The 25,086-nt window shown below is 35.7% G+C and overlaps 4 protein-coding genes across 11 annotated transcripts in view; 3 read left to right on the top strand and 1 right to left on the bottom strand.

Annotated features, from left to right (window-relative positions):
* Positions 1–79: 79 nt before the first annotated feature.
* On the top strand, positions 80–11,819 carry LOC149736616 (uncharacterized). The gene is made up of 9 exons (XM_089877244.1): positions 80–194; positions 257–1,563; positions 2,177–2,344; positions 2,607–2,767; positions 3,086–3,378; positions 3,497–3,731; positions 4,099–4,320; positions 4,524–10,518; positions 10,582–11,819. Exons 2-9 carry the CDS (start codon positions 340–342, stop codon positions 10,714–10,716), a joined length of 8,433 nt encoding a protein of 2,810 aa, XP_089733370.1. The 5' UTR covers positions 80–194; positions 257–339; the 3' UTR covers positions 10,717–11,819.
* A 312-nt stretch (positions 11,820–12,131) lies between these two features.
* Positions 12,132–16,494, top strand: LOC149736615 (ceramide synthase 1-like). Of its 2 annotated transcripts, XM_089877332.1 has the most exons (7): positions 12,152–12,858; positions 12,916–13,075; positions 13,150–13,330; positions 13,646–13,807; positions 15,097–15,244; positions 15,686–15,792; positions 15,865–16,494. In XM_089877332.1, exons 1-7 carry the CDS (start codon positions 12,616–12,618, stop codon positions 15,869–15,871), a joined length of 1,008 nt encoding a protein of 335 aa, XP_089733458.1. In that variant the 5' UTR covers positions 12,152–12,615; the 3' UTR covers positions 15,872–16,494. The 2 variants fall into 2 exon arrangements, with proteins under 2 accessions (XP_089733459.1, XP_089733458.1); XM_089877333.1 differs by lacking the exon at positions 13,646–13,807 and having other exon boundaries at positions 12,132–12,858.
* LOC149736614 (uncharacterized) lies at positions 16,439–17,804 on the bottom strand. The gene is made up of 3 exons (XM_089877350.1): positions 17,410–17,804; positions 16,999–17,146; positions 16,439–16,944 (listed from the first exon to the last, which is right to left on the bottom strand). Exons 1-3 carry the CDS (start codon positions 17,659–17,661, stop codon positions 16,598–16,600), a joined length of 747 nt encoding a protein of 248 aa, XP_089733476.1. The 5' UTR covers positions 17,662–17,804; the 3' UTR covers positions 16,439–16,597.
* Positions 17,805–17,921: 117 nt separating this feature from the next.
* LOC149736611 (uncharacterized) overlaps positions 17,922–25,086 on the top strand; it is a 32,831-nt gene continuing 25,666 nt past the window's right edge. For 3 of the 7 annotated variants that reach the window (XM_089877253.1, XM_089877254.1, XM_089877249.1), the window contains exons 1-3: positions 17,922–18,481; positions 24,467–24,604; positions 24,715–24,789. In XM_089877253.1, the coding sequence (XP_089733379.1) occupies positions 24,476–24,604; positions 24,715–24,789 (204 nt within the window). In that variant the 5' untranslated portion in view covers positions 17,922–18,481; positions 24,467–24,475. Of the gene's footprint in view, positions 18,482–24,445; positions 24,605–24,714; positions 24,790–25,086 lie in introns of all 7 variants that reach the window. The other 4 variants (XM_089877256.1, XM_089877255.1, XM_089877251.1 and 1 more) reach the window with 3 other exon arrangements.

Here is a 25,086-nt window from a genome sequence, read left to right as displayed (position 1 = left end):
AAGGACACATACGCCCACAGTAATAGCAGCGATTTTCTACTATGTTTAAGTTTTGAGTGATAAATTTATACATATAGGAAAAGAAAAGCATGTTTCACAACTTTCTAGATTGGTTAAAGCTGGAAGCATTGATGATGCAATTAGGCTTATAATATCTGCATCCTCATTAACTAAACCAAAATCGAGTTCTTCTGGTAAGTATTGCATTTGTAATATTAACTTTAACAAATTCAATAATAAATTTATATTTTTTTAGATCTTTCTGTAGTTGCTTGCTCAAAAATATTGAAAGATCTAGGAAAAATAAAAGTGACAAACCCAGAAACAGTTTCGCAACTTATGGGAGTAATACCAAATGTTTTGAAGTCCTGGTCAACCAGGTTCACGGATAAAGATGTCAGAAATGTGACTGTACCTCTTCGTCATCTAATTAATGTGACAATCAACTACTTGATAGAAACTGATTCGTCATCAATTTTAACCAACTCTAGAAAGTTTAAAGAGGCAGGTGTGTCTACTCTAAAAGCTCTGACCGATGCAACCAAATTTGCCGCCAGAGTGCCCCATCCTAAAGATCAAATTAAAATGCTTGAAGATAAAGTAAAAGTCCATTCTATGCTATTAGAGCTTCTAAAACCTGGGGAAAGTGAAAAGACATTTTTTGTTTCTGAGCAAGAATCTGTGGATATAGGATATATAGAAGCATCAAATACATTTCTCCCTATTGGAAATAATGCTGAAGGCTCCAGCATATTGTTACCAACAGACATTTCAGATTCAGTTCAAAAAGCTCCATTTGCCCTTTCCACCATGTATTACAGCCCATTTAATTCTGGAACTTCCATTTCAAGTGATAATGTAAATGCAGAAGTCAATCTTCCAACTGTTTCACTTTCACTTTTCAAAGCTCCAAATAATTCAAACGTTCAATCTGGTAGGGTATCCAGTAACACTTTTGAAATTCTGTTGCCTCTAAAACCCTCTGCAAATGCCCAAAATGATTCAGTAGATCAAAAAGCAATTGCCAAACTTCTGCTTCCCCCACCATGCAATGGTAGCATTAAAAGCAACTCGAACTCGAAGGTTGCAGTAAACAAAGGCGAATGTGGATCTGTAGAAGTCAAATTAAACTTAAACATTGACAACTCCAATACCAAGATTAAAAGATCTGCACAACCTTTTAATGGGAGATCATTACAAGATCGTACACTTGCATTCATAGTTTTAAGGCCTAGAAAGCCATGCAGAATCCCAAGATCTCCATGTATTCGTGTCAGTTTTTCAAGAGAACTCACGAATTCGGGCAGTTGCAATCCTGTAGGAAATTGTTCAAAAAATTATGAAGTTATTAAAACTGTTACTTTGCCAAACATGGATAACGGAATGAGAGTTAATTCATTCTCAAGTGATCCTTGGAGCATCCCAACCAATAAAAGTCTCTTGGATGAAATTCGAGGGCATGGTCCTTCTTCTTCATCTGAAGTGACAATGTTAGTTGAGGACTTACAGGAAGATGCTTTGTTCAAAGAACGAGATATTAATGATGTAGATAATTATCAATCGGTAAATAATAATAATAGTAACTTTATTTGTACGTTCAATAACGGTAGCGATAATTAAAATTGTTTTAATCGAAAATACAGGATATAGCGACAAAACAACAGTTGTTAAAACACGCTTACAGTAAAAAATATTTACATTTAACTGAAAGAAAATAGGCTTGGTCGCTACACCTAGCTGACAGACGAGCCATTTATGTTTAATTATTATCAAGTTAGTCTTCTAAACATGTTTGAAAATTTATATATATATTTTTTTCATGTAATTGAATGAATAACACTGATTTACCCTTGTGTATCAGGTTTACACTGACAGTTGTTTGAATACGAGTGCCCTACATCTAGTACACGTTACATGTTACGACATATGCAAATTTTTGTTTTTCTACCCTGGTTAGCAATTTAGTGACCACAAGGTTTAAAAAATGATGTTAAGTGTCTTTTGAAACTGACATGGAATGTTTATGTAGAATAAATGAATGTTGCTCCTATAAATCTTATTTTAAACATTTCCCAAGAAAGCAATCAGTCTTAAGTTTTGGCAATCTGAATTTGCACATTTTGTTTGAAAAGGTTGCTGTTTTGTGTATCTTGTACACACACTCCTTGTTCCCCAGATTACAGTAAATGTGATCAAGGCAGAATGTTATGTGTGGAACTATAAACTTAATGGATGGGACACAAAGAAATGTGGTGAAGGCAGACTGGTGGTGGGTGGAAAGCTACATTGCCAATGTCAATTATCTGAAAGAAACTCAGTTTCAAACTCTGGAATTCTAACCAGTGTAAGTGTATTTCAAATACTGGGTTAATATGGCTTTATTTAAACTCATAGATTTACACAGCAATGATTATCCAAATTTCCAAACATGTATTATAGATTCCTGTCAGATTATTTATTAACTGTTGTTCCTTAAACCGATATGTTGTACAAATAATTTTACCATAAAATGCTGCACACTGTTTTGCTGCTAATTCCTATCTCATTGTCAGTTTAAATCAATATATTTTTTAATAATTCGTCATTTTACAATATGTTGAACACAGGTACCAATGGTTTTTGCTGCCAGTTTAATCGTCATTCCAAACACCATTGAATTTTCGGACATGCTTTTCTTGCTGGCTCAACTACAAACCAACCATTATGTTACTCTCATCATTACTTTATGGTGGCTTATATTTTTACCAGCATTTATGTGGGCAGCCAGGTATGTACATACAATATAATGCTGTCGTTTAACAGTTTGTTGCTACACCGTATATCATTTTTATTTTGCGTTTCTTAGCCTTCACAATCATATTTAAAATGATAAAAAATGTTTATTATACAAGGATGTTCTTTTTGGTGGTTAGAACTGTAATATATTTATGTATGTTTTACTGTGACTTAATAATTTTATTAATACAACATTTTTAATGCATGAAATATAATATAAACTTCGTATAAAAATCTAATTAAGGTATTAATGTATTGTATCTATCCATTTCAAATTGATAACAAAACAAAATTAAAAAATATATTTTAGAGCGGATAGGAATGATGAAAAAGTTCGTGAGATTATTATACCAAACGACTCCGATCCCGGTGATGACCATGCTTATGAAGTTGTCATTTTCACTGGCATCACTAAAAATGCCGGAACAACTGCCAATGTTACAATCATCCTGGAAGATGAAGATGGAAGGAGGAGTGATCCTCATGTAATCAGTGATGAATCAAGGAAAGTCCTCCGAAGAGGAGGTGTTGATTCCTTCCTTATCTCTTCAAGTGTTTCTCTTCAAAAAATTAAAAAAGTCCACCTCTGGCACGATAACACAGGTTCAGTTTCTGGCTTTCTGTTTTTAACAATTTTTAATTTTACTGTAAATTGTATTTATAATATTTTATTTTAATTTTTTTTTTAATATTGGAAATTTGATTTTGGAATCTACTACAGGCCTTCATCCATCTTGGAGGTTAAATAGAGTTGTTGTGTACGACATGAGTGAGACACATACACCTTCGTTTTTTATTGCAAATACATGGTTGTCTCTTGATCTCTTTCCTTACTCCTGCCAAGTGGGATTGAATATTTCTTCAGAAAAAGACGTTCTTACATTTGGAAATGTTTGGAGAATGAGATTTGTTGAGCTGTTACGTGATTCCAACGTATGGACCTCAGCACTAAATAGGTACCCCCATTTTAATGACAATTTACTTTTATCATAAAAATAGGTTGTCAATATAAATGGAAGAAGGCTAAAATGTGTGGTAGTATAAATTAAAAGAGCTTAAAAAGAAAGCTAAAAAAGTTTGTTTACTGGATAATAATTGCCAAGATATATATTTACACTTACATGTACATCCTAATTTTTCATCTGTTGGAAGTACTGAGAGGGTCATACTTTAGTATATGCTTTATAAGAGCTACACTTTTATATTTATTAAATTCTATGCCTACTCGTTACAGTCATGCTAGTCATCGATCTATTTTATATTTGGTTAACTTTCATTTTGGAAGGTCTGTTTATTCACACTGCTTACCATTCATTATTACAGGGCCCCATGCAGTACATTCACAAGAGTACAGCGCACTGCATGTTGCATGGTTGCAGTGTTTGGTTGCATGTTAGCCAGCATCATGTTTTATGACACATTTCAGTCCACAATCTACCAAATAAATCTGGGCTATGTTAACATTAACTTGTCGGCAATGGTGGCCAGCGTTGAAGCAGCAGTTGTGCTTGCTCCAATCAACATATTGGTGAACTTTCTTTTTAGGTGAGAAATTAAAGAGTTTTAAGAGAGTGCTTGTAACTTTCCGTTGTGACGAAAGTTTGTTTTGCGTGCTTAACTATTTGTACCTCATTAATTCTTTTTCGTGCAAAAATTTGCCAAATAACACTTTTTGTAATTTATTAATGTTTAACTATGTTTCTGCTGCGTCTTTCTAGTTAAATGTTACTTTTTTTAATGTTTTGCAGAAAGCTAAAACCATCAGAGGCGAAATTTTCTGCTGAAAGAGGTCTTGGTTCAAGTGTAATGCAACTAATTGGTAAATGGAGACAAAAACAAAGATCTGCCAAAACAACTTACTTTCGGACCAAATTATCCAATTTCAGTGAAACCAAACAAACGCATTTCAAGCAGAACACTCAAAATAATAATTTGCTTGCCCCTCGAAATTCAGTGCCGTATGGAAGTGCTGGTGTAATTGATGATAAAAAAGAAACAAACAAGAAAACATCCTCATCAAATTTCCCCCCTACAGAGGAAAATACACCATCCACAAGTCATGATAAGCCAGGTACAAGTCGAACTGACATGTTTGCTGATGACAGTGATATCTCTGAAGATAGCGAAAATGATGATCATCTCCGCGTTTCAATTCGAGACCTGACAGAGATTCGTGATTCCTGCGAGAGCTTTTCAAAATGGTCAACACAGGCTTTTAGGCCAAATCAAAAAGTCTCACTAATTCCATCTAATACAGTACATCAGATACCTTCATCTGATTTAGGCAAAAAAAGGGATAACTACATTGAAAGTGAGACATGGGAACATTCAGAACATAGTTTTTACCAAGATGACATCAGTATCAGCGATATTGAAATGAATAGGCCTGTTGTAGAAGAAAATATACAATACAGTGAAGTCCCATCTGAGAATTCTGAAAGAAAATTTTCATCTGATGGTTTTCCTCTTCCAGGAAAAAATAAATCGTCCACAAGTCGTAATAAGGCAGGTACAAGTCAAAATGATATGTCTGCAAACTCTAAAAGTAGTAAAAATGGTAAACATTTTCATGTATCAGTTCGGGACTTTACAGAAATTCGTGATTCTTGTGAAAGCTTTTCAAAATGGTCAACGCAGGCTTTTAAGCAGGATCAGGAAATGTCAATTAACCCATCTAATACAGTGCATCAGATACCTTCATCTGATTTAAGCAAAAAAGTAGATAATTACTTTGAAAGTGAGAATTGGGAACATTCAGAACATAGTTCTAATCAAGATGACATCAGTATCAGCGATATTGAAATGAATAGGCCTGTTGTAGAAGAAGATGTACAATACAGTGAAGTCCCATCTGAGAATTCTGAAAGAAAATTTTTATCCGATGGTTTTTCTCTTCCAGGAGAAAATACACTGTCCACAAGTCAAAATAAGGCAGGTACAAGTCAAAATGATATGTCTGCGAACTCTAAAAGTAGTAAAAATGGTAAACATTTTCATGTATCAGTTCGGGACCTGACAGAAATTCTTGATTCTTCTGACAGCCTTGCAAAGTTGTCAACTCAGGCTCTTAAGCCAAATCAGAAAATGTCAAGAATTCCATCTAATACAGTACATCACATACCTTCATCTGATTTAAGCAAAAAAGTAGATAACTACATTGAAAGTGAGACATGGGAACCTTCGGAACATAGCTCTAATCAGGATGACATCAGTATTAGCGATATTGAAATGAATGGGCCAATTATAGAAGAAGATATACAACACAGTGAAGCCCCATCTAAGAATTCCGAAAGAAAATTTTTATCTGATGGTTTTGCTCTTCCAGGAAAAAATACACGATCCACTAGTCAAAATAAGGGGGGTCAGAGTAAAATTGATATGTCTACGGAGTCCGACTCAGAAAAAAGGAAAAATAAAGAACATTTTCATGTTTCCGTTCGGGACCTGACAGAAATTCGTGATTCTTCCGACAGCCTTGCAAAGTTGCCAACTCAGGCTTTTAAGCCAAATGAAAAAATGTCACTAATTCCATCTAATACAGTGCATGAGATACCTTCATCTGATTTAAGTAAAAAAGTTGATAACTACATTGAAAGTGAGAATTGGGAACCTTCAGAACATAGTTCTAATCTAGATGACATTAGTATCAGCGATATTGAAATAAATAAGCATATTATAGAAGAAGATATACAATACAGTGAAGCCCCATCTGAGAATTCTGAAAGAAAATTTTCTTCTGATGGTTTTCCCCTTCCAGGGGAAAATACACCGTCCACAAGTCAAAATAAGCCCGGTACAAGTGGAATTGATATGTCTGCAAACTCTAAAAGTAGTAAGAATGGTAAACATTTTCATGAATCGGTTCGGAGCTTTACAGAAATTTGTGATTCTTCTGAAAGCCTAACAAAGTTGTCAACACAGGCTTTTAAGCCGAATCAAAAAATGTCAATTACCCCATCTAATTCAGTGCATCAGATACCTTCATCTGATTTAGGCAAAAAAGTTGATAACTACATTGAAAGTGAGAATTGGGAACCTTCAGAACATAGTTCTAATCAAGATGACATCAGTATCAGCGATATTGAAATGAATGGGCCTATTGTAGAAGAAGATGTACAATACAGTGAAGCCCCATCTGAGAATTCTGAAAGAAAATTTTCATCTGATGGTTTTTCCCTTCCAGGGGAAAATACACCGTCCACAAGTCAAAATAAGCCCGGTACAAGTGGAATTGATATGTCTGCGAACTCTAAAAGTAGTAAGAATGGTAAACATTTTAATGAATCTGTTCGGGGCTTTACAGAAATTCGTGATTCTTCTGACAGCCTAACAAAGTTGTCAACGCAGGCTTTTAAGCCAAATGAAAAAATGTCACTAATTCCATCTAATTCAGTGCATCAGATACCTTCGTCTGATTTAAGCAAAAAAGTTGATAACTACATTGAAAGTGAGAATTGGGAACCTTCAGAACATAGTTCTAATCTAGATGACATTAGTATCGGCGATATTGAAATAAATAAGCATATTATAGAAGAAGATATACAATACAGTGAAGCCCCATCTGAGAATTCAGAAAGAAAATTTTCATCCGATGGTTTTCCTCATCAAGAAGAACATACACCATCAACTAGTCAAAATAAGGGGGGTCAGAGTAGAATTGATATGTCTGCGGAGTCCGACTCGGAAAAAAGGAAAAATAAAGATCATTTTCATGTATCAGTTCGGGCCCTGACAGAAATTCGTGATTCTTCTGAAAACCCAGCAAAGTTGTCAACACAGTCTTTTAAGCCGAATCAAAAAATGTCAATTAACCCATCTAATACAGTGCATCAGATACCTTCATCTGATTTAAGCAAAAAAGTTGATAACTACATTGAAAGTGAGAATTGGGAACCTTCAGAACATAGTTCTAATCAAGATGACATCAGTATCAGCGATATTGAAATGAATAGGCCTATTGTAGAAGAAGATATACAATACAGTGAAGCCCCATCTGAGAATTCCGAAAGAAAATTTTCATCTGATAGTTTTCCTCTTCCAGGAGAAAATACACCGTTCACAAGTCAAGATAAGCCAGGCACAAGTCAAATTAATATGTCCGCAGACTCTGAAAAGAGTAAAAATAATGAACATGTTCATGTATCAGTTCGTGACTTCACGAATATTCGTGATTCCCGCAACAGCTTAGCAAAAAGCTCAAAAGAGAGTTTTCAGTCAAATCGGAAAATGTCAAAAATCCCATCTAATACAGTGAAACCAACACCTCAATCTGTTATAAGCATAAAAGTAGATGACTACATGAAAAACAATTCACTGGCAACTTCAGAACATGGTTCTAATCAAGATGCGATCAGTATTAGTGATATTGAAATGAATAGGCCTGTAGAAAAGTATTCTAAACAAAACAGTAACATTGAAGCTCAAGCTAAGAGTTCCAAAACGAAATTTTCATCTAGTTTTAGCATAAAAGTGGATAATTACACGAAAAGCAGTTCATTGGAAACTTCAGAGCATAGTTCTAATCAAGATGCGATCAGTATCAGCGATATTGAATTGAATATTGGAAAAAAATCTCCTCAAAAGAGTAATGCTGATGCTAAGTTTGATGACACCGCAGGTCAAAGTAGTTTAAATAAGGAGATGTTTTTAAAGGACGATGTTGAACGTTGGTTTCTACCAGATTGGTGCAGATGGTTTGCATGGTTGTTAGTGTTTTTCCACGTCGCTCTTTGCTCGTTTTTAACCGTGGTATACGGCTTGCAGTATGGGAATTCCAAGTTCTTTAATTGGATTTTCACGTTTGCGTTGTCGATTTTTCAGAATATGTTCGTCGTTTCGCCGATCAGAATGGTGCTTATGGCGACTTGGTTCGCTTCTTACGGCCGTTCTGCAGTGCAGAGAAAAGACTGGGTGGGTTTCACGGGGAAGTGGGCCCGATTACGTGCCCTGGCTAAATGGAATGACTTGAAAAAGCAATACGTTAATTTGGACCGTGTGTCAATAGCAAACTTGGCAGAAAAAGCAAGCATACTTGGTGAAGATGTTGTTGGCTTCGTGTCATTTGGTGGCATTAAAAGGGCTGGGGAAATTGTGAAGCGGCCGTGGTGTTACAGATTCCCAACGGAGGAAGGTTTGGTTAGAGCTGGAAAGTTGAGAGTGGCAGTGACACAAGTACGGCGCTATTGGTTGGAAGCAATTTCCTGGACCTTGCTCGCTGTGTTTGTCACTGCTCTTATTGTGTTGCAAAGAGACTGGCGGCTTCTGCGTCTCCACAACCGCGCTAGGGATTACTTTGTCACCTCGTTCTACGAAATTCAAGCGAGAGGAGACGTTTTCGAGTTTTTAGAAGACGGCTTAGTACCTGCTCTTTTTAAAGAAAATGAAGCCGCCATTGCTGACCGTTTTGACATGCTCGGCCCGATTAGAATTCGACAGACCAGGATCAAACCATACCCATGCCCTACTCTCCCAAACAAGGTGCTAAAAAAGACTTGTAAGCCCAACAATTTCGAAGTGGATGATTTGATATATTACGAGACGGGCGACTTCGGACCTACGTGGACGTCTGCTGATAACAAACAAGAGAAAGACGACCATAAGTCTCAAACTACCAGCGCTTGGCAGTACCTTAATGTTGGAGAGGATTTCGGAACAAAGCTGGCTCTGGGGAACTCTATTCGGCGCTCCATGTATCCCTATGGTGGGTACGTTGTAGACCTTGGGTACACCAGCGATGATATTTTGCCGGTCGTTGCTGGCCTGAAAAATTCTCTATGGATTGACAATGCCACTGCTGCTGTGTTTGTGCAATTTTCGTATATCACCCCGTCTGCTCGACACGTAACTGCTGTCACATTGGTAGCCGAGTTCCTGGCTGAAGGCGGCGTGAATTTGTGCCATCAGACTCACAGCTATAGGCCTGTGTATATTTATAACATAGTCGACTTCATAGTGATGATACTTCAGGTTTTACATCTAGGAGTTGCATGTATCATCGTGTTCGATTTATTCGTGCAATTTCACGCATCGCGTTGGACTGCTCGAGGAATCTATAATGTTGTTGTCGATTTATGGAACGGTTTAAGCGCTCTTAGCGTTGGTCTAACTGTGGCTGCATATTCCGCGTATTACTATCACATTACCACTGGCATTGCCGTAACTCAAGCGTACAGAAAAGACCCTGGGAAATATGCGGCATTTTCAACACCTGCATACCACAATGTGAACTACTTTTTACTCATGAGCGCTGTTGCCTTTACTGCTTACATGCGGTCACTCAAACTATTCCGTGGCAGTCGCGTGGTGTCGCTGATGATGAGGACTTTATCTCGCTCGCAAAACCAGCTGATCAGCGTCAGTTTCGTAGTTCTGGTTTTCATCATAGCTTACGGTCACTTTGGCGTGCTGTTGTTCGGCAATAATAAGTTTGACTTCAGGCACATAGCTGCTGCGGGTACCGCCCTGTTTTCTCTTATGGCCGGTATGGACGTCCAGCAGCCCGAACACGGCGTATCATCGGAGAGTTGGTGGGCAATTTACTTCGGTTCATTCATGATGCTCGTCATCGGAATATTCCTCAATCTTTTCGCTGCTGTTGTCGGCGACACTTTCCATAAAGTTCGACACAAACGAAAAATGGGCGAGAACGTTCATACCGAAGTGCTGGCAGTCGCATGGGTTCAAGAACAATTCCTGTTGTTTTTCGGTATCCCATCGACTAGATTTAAAGAAAAATATAAAGAGGTACCCATTTTATGGTTATAGTTACCCTTGCCCTCATGTAATTATTTTTGTACTTGTGTATAGGCTCGTGCATCTAATGAAAGTGGAGAATCCTATGATTGCTACAATTCGGTGACAACGAATGTAACACCTTTAGCGCAAGAGCTACAACTCATGATTGCAAAACACAATGACAATAAAAATTCTCTAACGCCGTGATGACAACACTTGGAATGTTATTTTTTTTGTTTAACGTTAGGCTTTTGTGTAGTTGAGCGGATATGTGAATTAACAATTATAGTAGAATGGGGCACGATGGGACACTTTTTATTCTATTTTCTTGTCCCAGTTGGTTGTAAACAAATACTATTAAATAATTTATAAAACCGTATCCTCACGACTCCTAAAAACCGTTGTTGATTGTTTAAAACACCATTAGGATATTGGTGCATTTTTATGTTCGTATTAAAAACGCGCTTGGTCCACTTAGCGTCGGCAAAAACAAGCTTACCCTATCACTGATAAAATGCCAATGACCCAATTCGTCTCGTATCTATTGCAATTACCCGAAGTTCTGCCGCTGATACAGACACACAGCAGTCTTGTGTGACCAAAATAGATTCAATCGCCCTTTTGCTTTATCCGTGGTTCATTTAATGCGAGACCGGTAATGCACCCTAACGCGGCGGTGTGTATATGGTAATAGTATTAAAGGTTTGGCAGAGATGGTTTTAGTTACCGTAGTGGTTTTCGTAGTATTGGCAATGTCCTTGGGCGTCCAGCTGGTAGACGGGAAATTCCACGTTGGCACGTCGTCGCCGCTTCTGTTGGACGGAGTGGCGCTGGGTTCTTTAACCATTACCGATTACAAGGAAGAATACGCAGCACCTGCTGTCAACCGCAAGACACGTCGCAGTCCGAGTTGTTGTGGCTTGCATGCCATTCCTCGAGTAAAGAATTCAATTTTTATTCAGCCGAACAGAAGTACTACAGTGCATTTAACTACAAGAAAACCAGCTCTGGGGAGAAACCCATTTCTATCCCTTGATGTTCCTTTGTCATTTCTTTCGAAGCTGATGGAGGTAAAGCGGCGAGAAGAACAAAGGAAAATAGCTAAAATTAAGTCTGTTCACAATAGCAGTTTAATGAAAAGAATCGGGAAATAGACAATGTTTTTTTATATATGACTTAAGAAATGAACCGTTGCTCATAAAACAGTAAAGTTATTATTGTTCGGTAAATTAATCAAGGTCATCACAAGAAGTTAATTTAAAACCATTGAAATTAGTCTGCGGAATAAACCAGTAAATGTTAACACAAAACTGTGGAGTTGTTTTTATAACAGATTAAACGGCGCTAATGTGACGGTTTATCGCTCGTCAAGTGCTCTTGTGTAGCAGGATATACAACTTTGTTACTTGTCTATAGTTCTTTTGAGTTTATAAAGAAATGTTTTAGCATTCACTTGTCATAGTGAAAACTGTAAAGAGGAAACTAGTTTGCAATAAAGTTTGCATAGTACAAAGCAGTTGAGCCCCGATGTTAAACACTAGTTTGCAATGCATTCTGTAAAAGCAAATCGCTAGAGGTCGCCCGAGATTATATTTAAAGCAAGAAATGCAACAAGCGTGCTCATTCGTAACTAGTTACACATCGAAGGTGTAGTAGCGTATACAGGCAGATCCGACTGGTCTGTTAATTACTTCTCTGCAGGAGAACCTTAGTTTTCCACTGACAGTATGCTGTGCATGGGAAAAAATAACTTGTAATTTAATTCGTCAGCTTTATTTATCAAGGCCACTCCTCTTCTAACCGCTGTATGCTTACGTATGTCTGCGTTACTGGGTAATACGCAACACTGATCACGTTTATGTACTCATAGCGGTATGACGGTGTATGTTAGATCATTCTGAAATATTGATACAGCTTTATTGTATGGTGATTGTTCAAACAGAAGAACGAATGTTTATTTCAGTTTGTTTGCTCAGTGTAAAGAATAAAGTCCGAGGTTAAATAGAAACATTATATCTGTTTGTATATTGCAACTAATCTGTGCTCGCTTTTAATTTGAGGTTTAAGAAGGTTAGCAGTGTGGTCAAGCAGTTATAGTGATCCAACATGGCTCTGGAAAGGGTCAATTACAACTTTACATACCCTTCTTATTCGCAATTTTTTAATGACGTTCTTGGCACTATGTCTGAAACTTGGAGGGATTTAGAACCCATGCAAAAGACTCCAAAGGGCTGGATGTCCACTGTAAAACGGTATGGAGTTGTGGCGTGGAAGGACCTTTATTACGCTGTATTTTTAGCCCTGTTATGGACTGCTCTCAGATCAGTGGTTACACTATACATTTTAAAGGTATGTATAAGAGTCATTGTTAATTGTTCATTTTTTAATATGAGTTTATATTTACAGCCAATTGCAATTGCTTCGTCTCTGGGTAAAAAAGAAACGAGAAAAGCGCCAGAAAGTGCTTGGAAACTCCTCTTTTACTCCTGTACATGGTCCTACTCCATCTACATTCTCTTTTTTACGACCCACAACTATTTTTACGACGCGCCTTCAACTTTCTATGGTACTACACCTTATTTTCAAATATTTTTATCAAATTCTAGTAAAATTTTCATCTTTTTAAATTAATCATTTTAGGCTGGAGGTCTGGTGCTGAAGTACCATCTGAGATATACATTGCATACATGGTGCAATTCAGCTTTTACATACATTCTGTATATGCCACATTATTCGTTGATGTATGGAGAAAGGACTCTGTTGTGATGTTGGCTCACCATTTCGTCACAATGCTGCTTATAGGCTTTTCTTACATATTCAGGTAATGTCTAATAGTAATAACTTATATATACATATCAAAGAAACAAATCAATTTACATATTACATTTTTTGTTTTTTGATAACTACAACTTTTTGTTGGCCATTCGCAAGATTCTAAATAAACTGTTTAAAGCTTGTATTTCACATCAATGAAAAATGATGATATTTTGGATAAATGACAGTTTGATTTTTTTGGTTATTACTGGTTAGTCATTCAGATTCATATGTCTTGTCCATTATACTTTGAAAGTTAAATAGTATGGTCATATATTCATATAATATGTCGGTATATCAGATAAGATACATATTTTTACAGATTCACTAATGTTGGGGTATTAATTCTTTTTCTTCATGATATAACTGACATTTTGCTTGAGGGCACGAAACTTGCAGTGTATTATAAAACTAAAGGTGGATGGTGGTATGCTGTCTGTGACACAATCTCAACAATTGGTTTTATTCTGTTTGGTGTTGCATGGTAAGACAATTTATGTAGAAAATTTCTGAATGAACAGTATTTAAAGATTAAATAGTGGACAACTGTATCACGTTTCATTATTTAGTTAAAACGGTCCGGACTGTATATTTTAAGCTTCGATTATGTTTTGCATTTTTTTTAGAAAATTTATTTTTAATGTGGTTTTGTTGTACGGTATGAAATTTGAACAAATTGGTAAATTCTATAACTTCCATTTAAATTACCCATGCTTTTATTTTGTCTCTTTCTCGCTTTACAAGCACAGACCTATAAATATAATGTTTGACACTGGAACAACCGGTTTTTCACACCCACGCAGAAGGAAATTTACAATAAGTGGTTGTCTATATTTATACAATACCTTGTGCCTACTGCTATTATGAATGTATATTGAACCATCCATCCCAGTCTAACAGCCCACGTCACCATTACGTGTATTAATAACTGTACACTTTTAAGCACGCTAAAGATACATCCTGTACACATGCATGTGTCAGGCGTCTTTTGACGTGTGATTAAGTCGTGATACTATAATACACTGGTTTTATGCTTTTTCAGTAACGTTACTTGTAAAACACTATCAACACCACAATGATATGTTAAATATTTTTGTATTTACGAAAACCAGAATTTTTTATGTACCATCCTTTTGATATCTATTCCCCAATAGTTGTAATTTTGAGTAAATAGGTTGTAACAAATTAATTTGGTAATGCTTATTTTAAGTTATTTGTTACCTTGCCAAAACGTGCAAGGCCAAACATGTCAACTAGTCACGTTTTTTAAGAAAATAACACAAATTTGAATTTCTTAGCTTCAGTGCTATGCAAGCATAGCCTGCATAGGGGTGTCTAAATACACCCAATCAAAATTACTTTATGAAATTTGAGTAGTTCTATAATATAAAGTATCACATTGCTGGCATTTGAATGAAATATCACGACCCAGTTTCCTGGTTGTTATTATATAACAGACTGACACAATGCAAATGTATTACTCATAAGTAACTATAAACATTTAACCGACATCAGCAGTGTTTCTGAACATATAACATACATCAGCAATTGCTACATCTAGCTTGTCAAATAGCAAACAGACTTATCAATTAAAGTTGCAATGTTTTCTTGGCAAAATCAATACTGTGATCTTACACTAAATCAAAATGCAGACCTGTATTAAATAGGCCAAAAAAATCTGCTTTAGATTGTGTTTTGTATTGGTCCAGTTCTGCTTTTTGTTCCCAAACAGAATGTATAGCCTAACTAGGCTTGTTTTATATTGTTTAACAGGTATGTATTTCGGTTGTACTGGTACCCGCTGAAAGCCATGTATGCAGCCGGATATGTGAGTCAGATGGTGACCAGAGACATTGCCTTCTACCATTTCTTCAACGGTTTGCTGTGGATTCTGCTTGCTATGAATGTTTACTGGTTTATGGTATGACAATATTTAAAGTTGTGCAGTTACTTGTTGGACTGTTCAATGTTATGTTATTGTTGCTGTAATTTTAAATCATTTCCCAAACTGTTCAGTATCATAGCCATAAGACATAACATATTCAATTGTTTTTTTTTTAGTTTTTTATAGTAGTGTACGAGTAGGAGTAAGTTAAAGATGGGCAATATACAGAGCAATGGGCCAACCCTGGCTTAAACCCCAAGTATGCACTGTGGGACCTTAGCTGTATAAAAAAATGCCTAATATTTCAAGTTATGTAGTAGTTATTGTCTATTAGACAAACAAGCAGTATTTTTAACTATGATAAATATTTTATAAGTTTGTTTGAAATTTCTCCTTAAACCTGACATCCTATAATTTCCCCACTGTCATGTTATGTTGCCTTTTGTAGCTTTACGATGTTAACTATATTTTCTACAGTTCATTGTAAACATGGCCTACAAAGTTTTAACTGGAAAAGCCAATGAAGTCGATGACACCAGAGAGTATGAGGCTTTTAGCGATGAAAATGGTAAAACAAAGAAAATGTAAGTTGAGATTTATGTTTTGTTGTGTTTAAAAACTGTGTATTGGCACTGACAATTTGTTTTTATGTTTAGGGAATAGAAAGAGATTAATCAGCAGAAGAATGCGACGACTCATCCCAAGTCTATGACCCTCCTTTGCTGATATCTTTTATATTAATCATGTGTTTGTGTGTTTCAAATTAGGTGTAGCTACCTCCTAGCTTAGATGTACTGCTGATAAGCAAACCGCCTACAAATTATTATTGTATGCGCTAAATTTAATAGTGTTATTTCATCCTACGTATGCCTTTAATTGACCATGAAAGCATATTTGCCATTATTTGCCGATTTTCGAAAAGGAATTGTTTTATTCAGGTTTCACACTGTTAGAATTGACTAAAAGTGATTTATTGTAGGCACGATTCTTTTAACTGTAATCTAGTAATCAAACTTGCCAACTTTAGAATACTGACATTATAAACACTGTCACTATATTAGCTAACTCCGGTCCTACAGCAGTAACATTGACCATTTCATCATTAGTATTCTGTACCTGCTTGTTTGTGATGTTTCTGTGCAATTTTCTTTACATTTCAATTGTCGCCATTTTCTAAATCATCATTTTGCTTATGAACAACATAGCATAGAATCATTCACATAATGCATGTTTGTTATGGCTTACATCATGATTGCAGTTTTTTAATAAAATCGGAATATCATCAATTTCATTCGTATCAGTAATAAAGGCAAACATACTGCACAATTAATACTAATAGCCAAGGGAAATGGCAGATTACATTTACACGCAGTGAAACGCCTGGGGATTTCACTTGAAAAACCACAGGGCTGCAGCTGCCAGAACAACCACAACGATACAAAGAAATATTTTGAATTCTTGAAACATTTTACAGAAGAGTGGATTGGTGTTTAGCTCTGTGGTAAATATGCTTGCATCCTTGTTCTGGTGTGGATACGGCTTATCAGGAACCTCCATGTCCAAGTACTCACATAAAGGTTTCCAGCCATGTGAAGGTTCATGCACTAGTCGCTTGTTTTCAGGTACAGTATGCAGCACATACGCATTGTGTTTTCTGTATTTGAGCTTGTACAACCTTTCGTTGCTTGACCATTTCAATACTAACAGCATATTCTCAATGCCGTAAGCATAATTAACTGAAAAATGTCAGGAATTTAAAAATCACACAACTTCGTTTATTTGTTTCTTACATAATTTGCTTCCCAAATGCATTATATAATACCCGGTAGGTGAGAGAAAAAACAGAAATCGAAATATCCCGAAAGTGCCATAAAATTTATCCTGCATTCCCTTGAAGCTTTTCCACCATTTGTCTTCATCTCTGATTGTGTGAATCACCTGAAATGTTAGCAGTGTATTATATTTAACACAACTGTGTATTTAACAAAACACCATTCCACATTAGAAGCTTAATTTATGCTGCTGAGGATTTTTTCAACATATTTTTGCAGGAGTTCGCATCAGAAAACCTGCACAAAAATTGTTAATTTAAACTCGCCAAAATAGAAAGAAAGGGTAGGAGAGGAAAAAATTAGGTGTACTGTTTATATTTAGGGTTGTATTCAAACGGGTTATTTACTTAAAAAAAGCATTTTTTGCACCTTTGCATTAGGAAACACCCTGTATATTTCTTCCCAAAATGCTATAGCTGGCCCATCAATAATGACGTCCACATCTTTAAAAGCATTATAAATGTCTTCATCTGTAATTGTTCCATCAAAAAATTTGTACCACAAACTTTTCAAGAAAAACAATTGCTCAGCGTAATCATAAACATTGTAACCAAGATCAGACAAAGCTTTTGACATGCTCTTGGTCCCAGTTTTCCAATAACCCGTACATATTATTTTCATTTTTATTTTACAAAAAAAAGACGCAAAACTGTGAAGGAATTGGTACTTCTTATAATCAATACTAAAATCACGTTACTGCATACTGTTTTCCTTACGAAAATGTAGTTACATCACTGGCATTCTGGCAAAAGCGTTTAGTGGTGTTGGTGTATGCATATTAGTATTTATATACATTCATTTTCATAAAGGTTATAAACTTGCACCGCATATACAAGTGTGTTGTACATGTAACTAGACTGCACATAATATGATATTCGCTGTACTCACGGCTCGCAAAAAATCAAATCTCCTAATTTTACGACTTTCATTTTATTGAGGGAAAGTTTTTTGTTGATGTTTACAATTTCATGACGTCTGGGAAACCACCTTTTTGGGATGCAATATCATGGATGTTTGTTTGTATTAATATTGCAGAAATGCAATATGTTTCAAGTGTATGTGGTACAATCTCTTATTTTTATTAATTGTCCACGTGTCTTAGGTTTAAACCAGAGTCGGACTCTGGTTTATGCTAAATTAAAATAATAACTTTTAACTACAGACACTAATCAAGTAGATTTTGTGAATTTTAAACCCAAAACTAAAACTGATACGTTCATCACTATTAAATGCAAAGAGATTGGTTTTAATCTCTTTGATTAAATGTGTTGGAATGTTATCTGACGTGTACATTTTGCACCGTAAAGTGCTACAGACATTCGCCACAAAGGTTGGTGCACTTGTGTGCCCAAAAGGTCAATAAGCGTACCAAATGAAGCATGACTATCACCAAGAAGCAGCAGCTAAAACCATACACTACTGAATACTGATATAAACGCAGGTAAACTAAAATCTGATTTACCCCTTTTTTATTTTACAATAAATGGTTTCAAAAGTTAATAAATCTAAAGTTTAAAAATAAAATTAATTTTGGGGGGTTTTAAATCAAAGGCACAAGTAGAAATTTACCCATACAATACAACATGTATTGGGTAATCCTTTAGCTGGTGGCCACCTGAAATTTTTGTTTCAAAATGTTCCTTAGGTCTCCCTGATACCCACTGTATAATTTTGTTTTGAAAAAACTCGGGCGTTCGTGTCGAAAATTAACTTTAAAAGTGCACGAAATCATGCTGCGTCACCGTATTTTCCACACCAGCCGTTATGAATTAAACCAAGGTTAGATTATTACGTCATAGAATGCGTATTGTTACGTTTGATTCCTACGTTAAAACCAACGCTTATATATATACACGCTTGGACACTCTTTTCTTCGTCTTTGTTTCTTTCTTTCTCCTGAAGAGGAGTAAACAATCAGGAGAGTCTGCCGCGTCACGCTTCGTTGCAGTTACAAAAGGGGCAATTTAACCATTACAATTTGTCCATATATTTTAGTATATTTTGGTAAATAAAACATTAATAAAACATTTATAAAAAAGTAATAAGCTTTCTATGAAGTAACTAGTAATCAAGTTATAAAACATTTCTATGAACATTTGCACGTGGTTGGTAGAATGAACCGCTTTAAATCCTCTTTCTGCTACTGTCGCGTGTGTGCGAAGGACCTCTCAGCTTGTTATCCGCGTCGTGGTGTTTGCGAGGATGCATGAATAAAAGATGAATTTCTGTGCCCCAGCAGATACAGGTGATCGATAGCTTAGGTCTGTGTTGTTATTATATAATTGGCACCAAGTGAACAAGTTTCAAAAGTTTTGTGTAATAACAAAAAAACAATAACAGATTAATCAAAATTATATATATATATACATAAACCTTACACGTGCTTTAACTTAACAAAAGAAAGGTATAACTGCTGCTGAACAGTTTAAAGCGGACAGGTAATGTTTCCTGCAAATGTCCGTTTAATGCCTCTTGCTGTCTTCACAGCATTCGACCTTTGGGCAAACTGCTGCATATTGGGATTTCTGCACCCTCCCCCTTGTTCGCGAATTTGTCCGAAATAGGCTTCCAATACATCTTGGGACAGACGTTTTAATATTACAAATTCAGCTCCATTTTTTAGTAACAATCTGCTAATGTCAACTAGTGACCTGCTGGTTATATAAAGCCCTTCAAGGGTAGTGGTGGAAATTAGCATCTTTTTTTGTTCTTGCAGGCTAAATGTTTCACCATTTTGCTTCTTGCGCAAAGAAACCTTGTACTGCCAGTCTTTAAAATAAGAATTAAAGTCTTGCTCCAACCATTTAAGCCTTTCGTCGTTGATTTGTGTGAAGGGTGCTTTGAGTGGGTTTGTTTGATGTAGGTTTGAATTGGCAATATCAAAAAACTTGTTCCACAAACTACAATATTGAGCGCTTACACTTTTCCCTCTTTTCCTCAGTGCTGCACTAACAGAATTTGATAGTACCTGTGCAGCTAAATTTACTTTCATTTTATCGTATGAATTTGGATATATGTGTCGAATTGTTAGTTTTGGTAATTCTACCAGTGATTCTGCCCCCGTGCTGCACTCTTCCTCATATATTTGTTCGATGTCTGACCAAACCATGTCCTCTGTATTCCATAAATATTTGCTGCTCAGGGAACTAGCTCGACTGCTTAATAGGTTATTCCTGGCTGTTTTTATAAGATGACTTGGATCACTTATGAAGTACAGTTTTCTGCAATTATTATAGGAATGCTTATATATATTATTTTTACTGAGATTAGTAACTAGTGGCTTGAGTGCTAACTATTTGAGATTTTGAAAAAAATCATATATATTTACTTTGTAGAATCCACAGGGTGTGGAGCAGCATGCTGAAGTGCCGCATTTGACGGGATTCCCGACAGCAATCTGAACATGCTTCTATTTGCATTACATCCATCCCCTAAACAAGAATATGGGACAAATGTACAGTTAAAGGTAGTTAAAAATTGTGTACATTTACTGTGGTTTTTACCTATAATGGCAAGTGTCCATAAGTTCCCAATATTATAAAGAGCACTCATTAATTTGGTGCACAATGCAACCAACTGGTATCCCTGGATGTTGGTTGTTGCAAAATGGCCAATGAGTGCTGATATGTTGCAATTGGTTATTCCTGGATAAATATTTTTTTCTGTCTTTGTTACTTTATAAAAGCTGCATACTTTGAATAATGTAATGACATTTTATACCTTTAACGTAAAAGCCCAACGCATTTGTTGCAACATTTCTTTTTGGTGCTGATAGATCACCCAGATCAACAAACCCAAGAAATTTGTTTGTGCTAGATTGGAAAACTAGTTCCTCTAAAATTTTGACTTTTACAATCAAATTTACTGTTGTTGTATAATCCTAACCTACCTTTGATTTTCATTTCATCAATGATGATCACAACCTGATTTCGGTGATCAGTTATTTTTCCAGGTTGGTACATTTTTTTAATGTAGTTTAAGTCAAATCCAACTTCTAGCTTTTGTGCATTTCTGCGAAGAAAGTAGGAGTTTATTAACTGTCAAAAATGGAAGTCCAATTGAACCTGTAACGACGCAAAGTTCTCAGAGATGGCAAAATAAGCAAACTTGTATCCTGTAACATTCTGTAAGCTTGTGGTCCTTTTGCATACAAAAGCAAACAAAATCTGTTGGTTTAAGTGTGTTAAGGTAATGACTAATGCATGCCCAAAAGAATGTTTGCTCTAATACCTGATAAGCTCACTGTGATAACGGTTTTTCTTTTTTTCTACAGAGTTAAGGACTTGCTGTTCATCCCAAAAGATTTTACCAAAAGTGTCTAACTTGCCGGATTTTCGAACTGTGAGACAACGAAACAGTAAGTTTAACCGATATAGTTTAAAACCTCAATTATAAGTTAACCTGCAGCCATACAGCTTTTTAAATCTTCACCTTCCTCTTCTGTCAAAGTGACTAACTGTTCTGTTCTGGTTAACATGTCCCTTACTTTACATTGTAGGTTCTCAATTCTGTAATTATTTATCTCGATATAAAACAAATAAAATTTCTTTAAATAAATTACTCGCCTTAAATTAGCTTGGACGATTGTAGTTTTTACACGTGAAGGAATTGCTGTATTTGGATCCACTCGACGAAGAGGCAGCTTTTTGTACTTGTTTTCATAACTCTCTCTTGCCATTTTACATTTATTGAGTTGATAGGTCACTCTTGTGCATTCACTGCAACTGCTTTTAGACATTTCCTCCATAACAAATATTTGACATTTGACTGATCTGATGTTTAAAAATATTATGCTCAATAGTAAATATTTGTTATGGAGGAAATGTCCTTTTGTTATGTTTATTTACAGCTATGTAATGAAATGGGAAACGCGTACCTTCTTGCAAGGGATATGGTTTTTGAACAGGAATTCTGAAATGGTTGGCAAGATTGGATTACGTTGTGATCCACAACTTCTGCACTGGAGCTTTTCGTAAAGCAAATATCATTTGGTATGCCATTACAGACTCTTTGTCTTTTAATACATGTTATAAAATTTCTGAAATGCTCTGCTGTCAAGTCATATGATTGAAGTTGTATGCAGCAGCATGCCCAACCATAATATAAAATATTTTTTTCAAAATTTGATTTTATATTAATTGTATAAATAGGTTGATCGTATGAAGATGGTTGTTTAATGCAGATCCAGTTGGGGTTGTCTTGAAAATCCAATTCATTAGCGTTGCAATATTTTTTGACATCTAATTTGAACTTTGAGAAGGAGGTATATTTTGGTAATGGCTTTCTTATATATGGTGCCTTTCTATTTTTTGGTTCTGGTGTGGTCTTTGGCAAATTTACTGTTGGCAATGCACCAACTTTAAGTTGTTTTGAACATGTACCTAAAGCGAAGGCCGATTAAAATTGTGGTTAAATGTGGCCGATTAAAAAACCTTTATTCAATTTAATGACTTACCCATAAGAAAATCGTCTGAAAGAAAGTGCTTTTCGCAGATTTTTACACTGTCTCTTTTGAAAAGTTCTTTTATATCCTGATCTGCTCTCATTCCATACACAATTTTTTCCAAATTTTGTGCCCATTCAAACTGTTCCGATTTGACAAACCTCTTAGCTGGCACTTTATATAAAGAATCTCCTGGGCGCTTGCTGGGACAAGTTGGAATACAACATTGTTTTGACATTATAAAAAATTATAAGCAATTGGAATTAAACGAAGTGATCTAAAGATTCTAAAACATAAATTATATATATGCAATTATTTAAAACACTTAAATGTGAATAATAATCTATTTAAAAGCAACAAATAATCTAATTTTTAGAGAAAAGCAACAAATAATTTAAGTTCCTAATTACGAATATTTAAGTTCTGACGTAATGCTGTTCTGCCTTTTCCAATTTTATTAGAACTGGACTGAAAGAGCTGTGTTATACGCCTGGCAAAAGAATGTCCTCTTGTACGAACGTACTTTTCAATCAAAGCTCCAATGATGCTGGTTCCTACACTATGTGTTGAATCTTCTAAAGTAAGCCATTGCTCAATACAGCCATGCTTGTCTTCTCCTATAACCTCTTCTGCAATTAATACTGAATCTAGTTTTTCATTCTGTTGTAATTCTTTTTTTACTTTAATTTCTGCTTCTGTGAAAATGTTCTTTCCTGTATTACTTAAACCCCAGCAATTTTTAAAAGTTACTGAACTTGGACCTTTTAGACTCAGCAACTCCTGGTATCCAGTTTTGTAATAAATAGTTCGCAAAACTCTGCCTCCTATATATACACATACCTCCTGCTCCAATTCTGTTAAATTTTCAATGTTTGTATACGTTTCGGGCACAGATTTTTTAGTTTTATGGTTTATTATAATAGTTAAAAGTTCAATCATTACTGTTCTATTAAACACATTCAGGTCTGTTGTGTGAAGAAATTTCATGAAATACTGCGTGAAATCTTGAGGTGAACTGTTTGAGTTGCAGACGTGAAGTATTTTGGAGGCCAAATGTGGGGTTAATTTTGCTTCTGTTGGTTGTGGTGTATACTTTATTGCTCCCTCCAGTGCGGTTTTCCAGAAGCTTTGCAATTGGAGATCCGTAACAGTTGCAGCGGTTGTTACGAAATGCTTTTTAGCTTGATGTGTCTGCAATCCTCTTTTTGTATTAAAGTTTTTTAAGCATATATTGCAATCAAAGTTTGCTTTAGCAGTTTGGTCCGTAATGTTTATTTCTACCAGAATTTGTTCCATCGTATCTTCTAATTTATTGACAAAAGAGTCCATAACGAAATCTATGTATGATTAGCAAAAAATATGTTTACTACACAAAATCTGAGTTAAGACATAATCAAACATTAGACCTGCTTAATGTGGTGCCAACCAACAACGCTCCCGATTCCCAAAAGACCAACTACAATGCTGAGGTTAACGTTCCGAACGTCACTCTTCGAATTTTATTATAAAGTTTAAACATTTTTCCGACTCTAACCATACTATTTTCATTGATTCTATAATTCATTATTACGTAAACAATTGATGTAAATATTTATATGTAACTGCAATGAACCGTGACACGGCAGAACATTCTGATTGGTCAGTGCGATTGTGTCCAAGCGTGTGTATATATAAGCGTTGGTTAAAACAGTGGGAAAAAACAAGGCTGTAACGTATGTAATATACCACTATTGTGACGTAACAGACCGCGATTGTGACGTAATAAATCGTTAACCTTACGCAAATCAGACGAATTACGGTGACGAAGCATGTTTCGCGCATTTTTAAAGTTAATTTTCGACACGAACGCCCGACTTTTTTGAAAAAAAAATTAGACAGCAGGTATCAGTGAGGGCTATAGAACATTTTGAAACCAAAATTTCAGGTGGCCACCAGCTAAAGGATTACCCATGTATTGAACAGGCTTATAAAACAAGTCTACAGGTGTAAAAGATGGAAGATCCTATTTTGGTCCATGGCGCTGCTGCTAGTGTTATGCAAAAGCTGCAGAAATCGCAAGCAGCCAGACAACAAGCTAAAACAAAAGAAAAGCTGAATGAAATACAAATGCGAATAAACAATGTAAGGCTAAATAAGTTTTAAGAAATGTTTTTTAAATGATTTTTATTCAATGTTACGGTAGCTAGTAAGTATATGCGATTAAGCTTTAAATATTTTAATTCTTTATTTAGACTCTAGAAGATTATGATGACAGTACAAAAGTTGCAAAGTCACTGAGTGATAATATGAAACTAGTGTCTGACATGGTGGGTATTGGTTTATTGAATGAATGAAACTTATTTATCTTTGTGTGATTGGGCAACGACACCAGCCTGCAGAGTATGGCAGTTCCTGACGAGATCTCGCGCATGCATGAAGGTTATTTTTCATGTGCCCGCGTGCTATCATCAAAAATCGGCGTGCAAGCATGTGTATTTAAAAGCCACGTTAGGAAATCCTACCTAATTTAATACGTGTTTTTTCATTGTTTAATTAATTAATTGGCGCACATGGAACAAATTATGGCGTGCATAACCGAAAGTTTGTAAACAAAATCGCTTGTG

This window comes from Ciona robusta, chromosome 4 (assembly GCF_009617815.1).
Source record: "Ciona robusta chromosome 4, ASM961781v2".
Lineage (NCBI taxonomy): Eukaryota > Metazoa > Chordata > Ascidiacea > Phlebobranchia > Cionidae > Ciona > Ciona robusta.
This window is presented reverse-complemented; position numbering and strand designations above follow the sequence as displayed.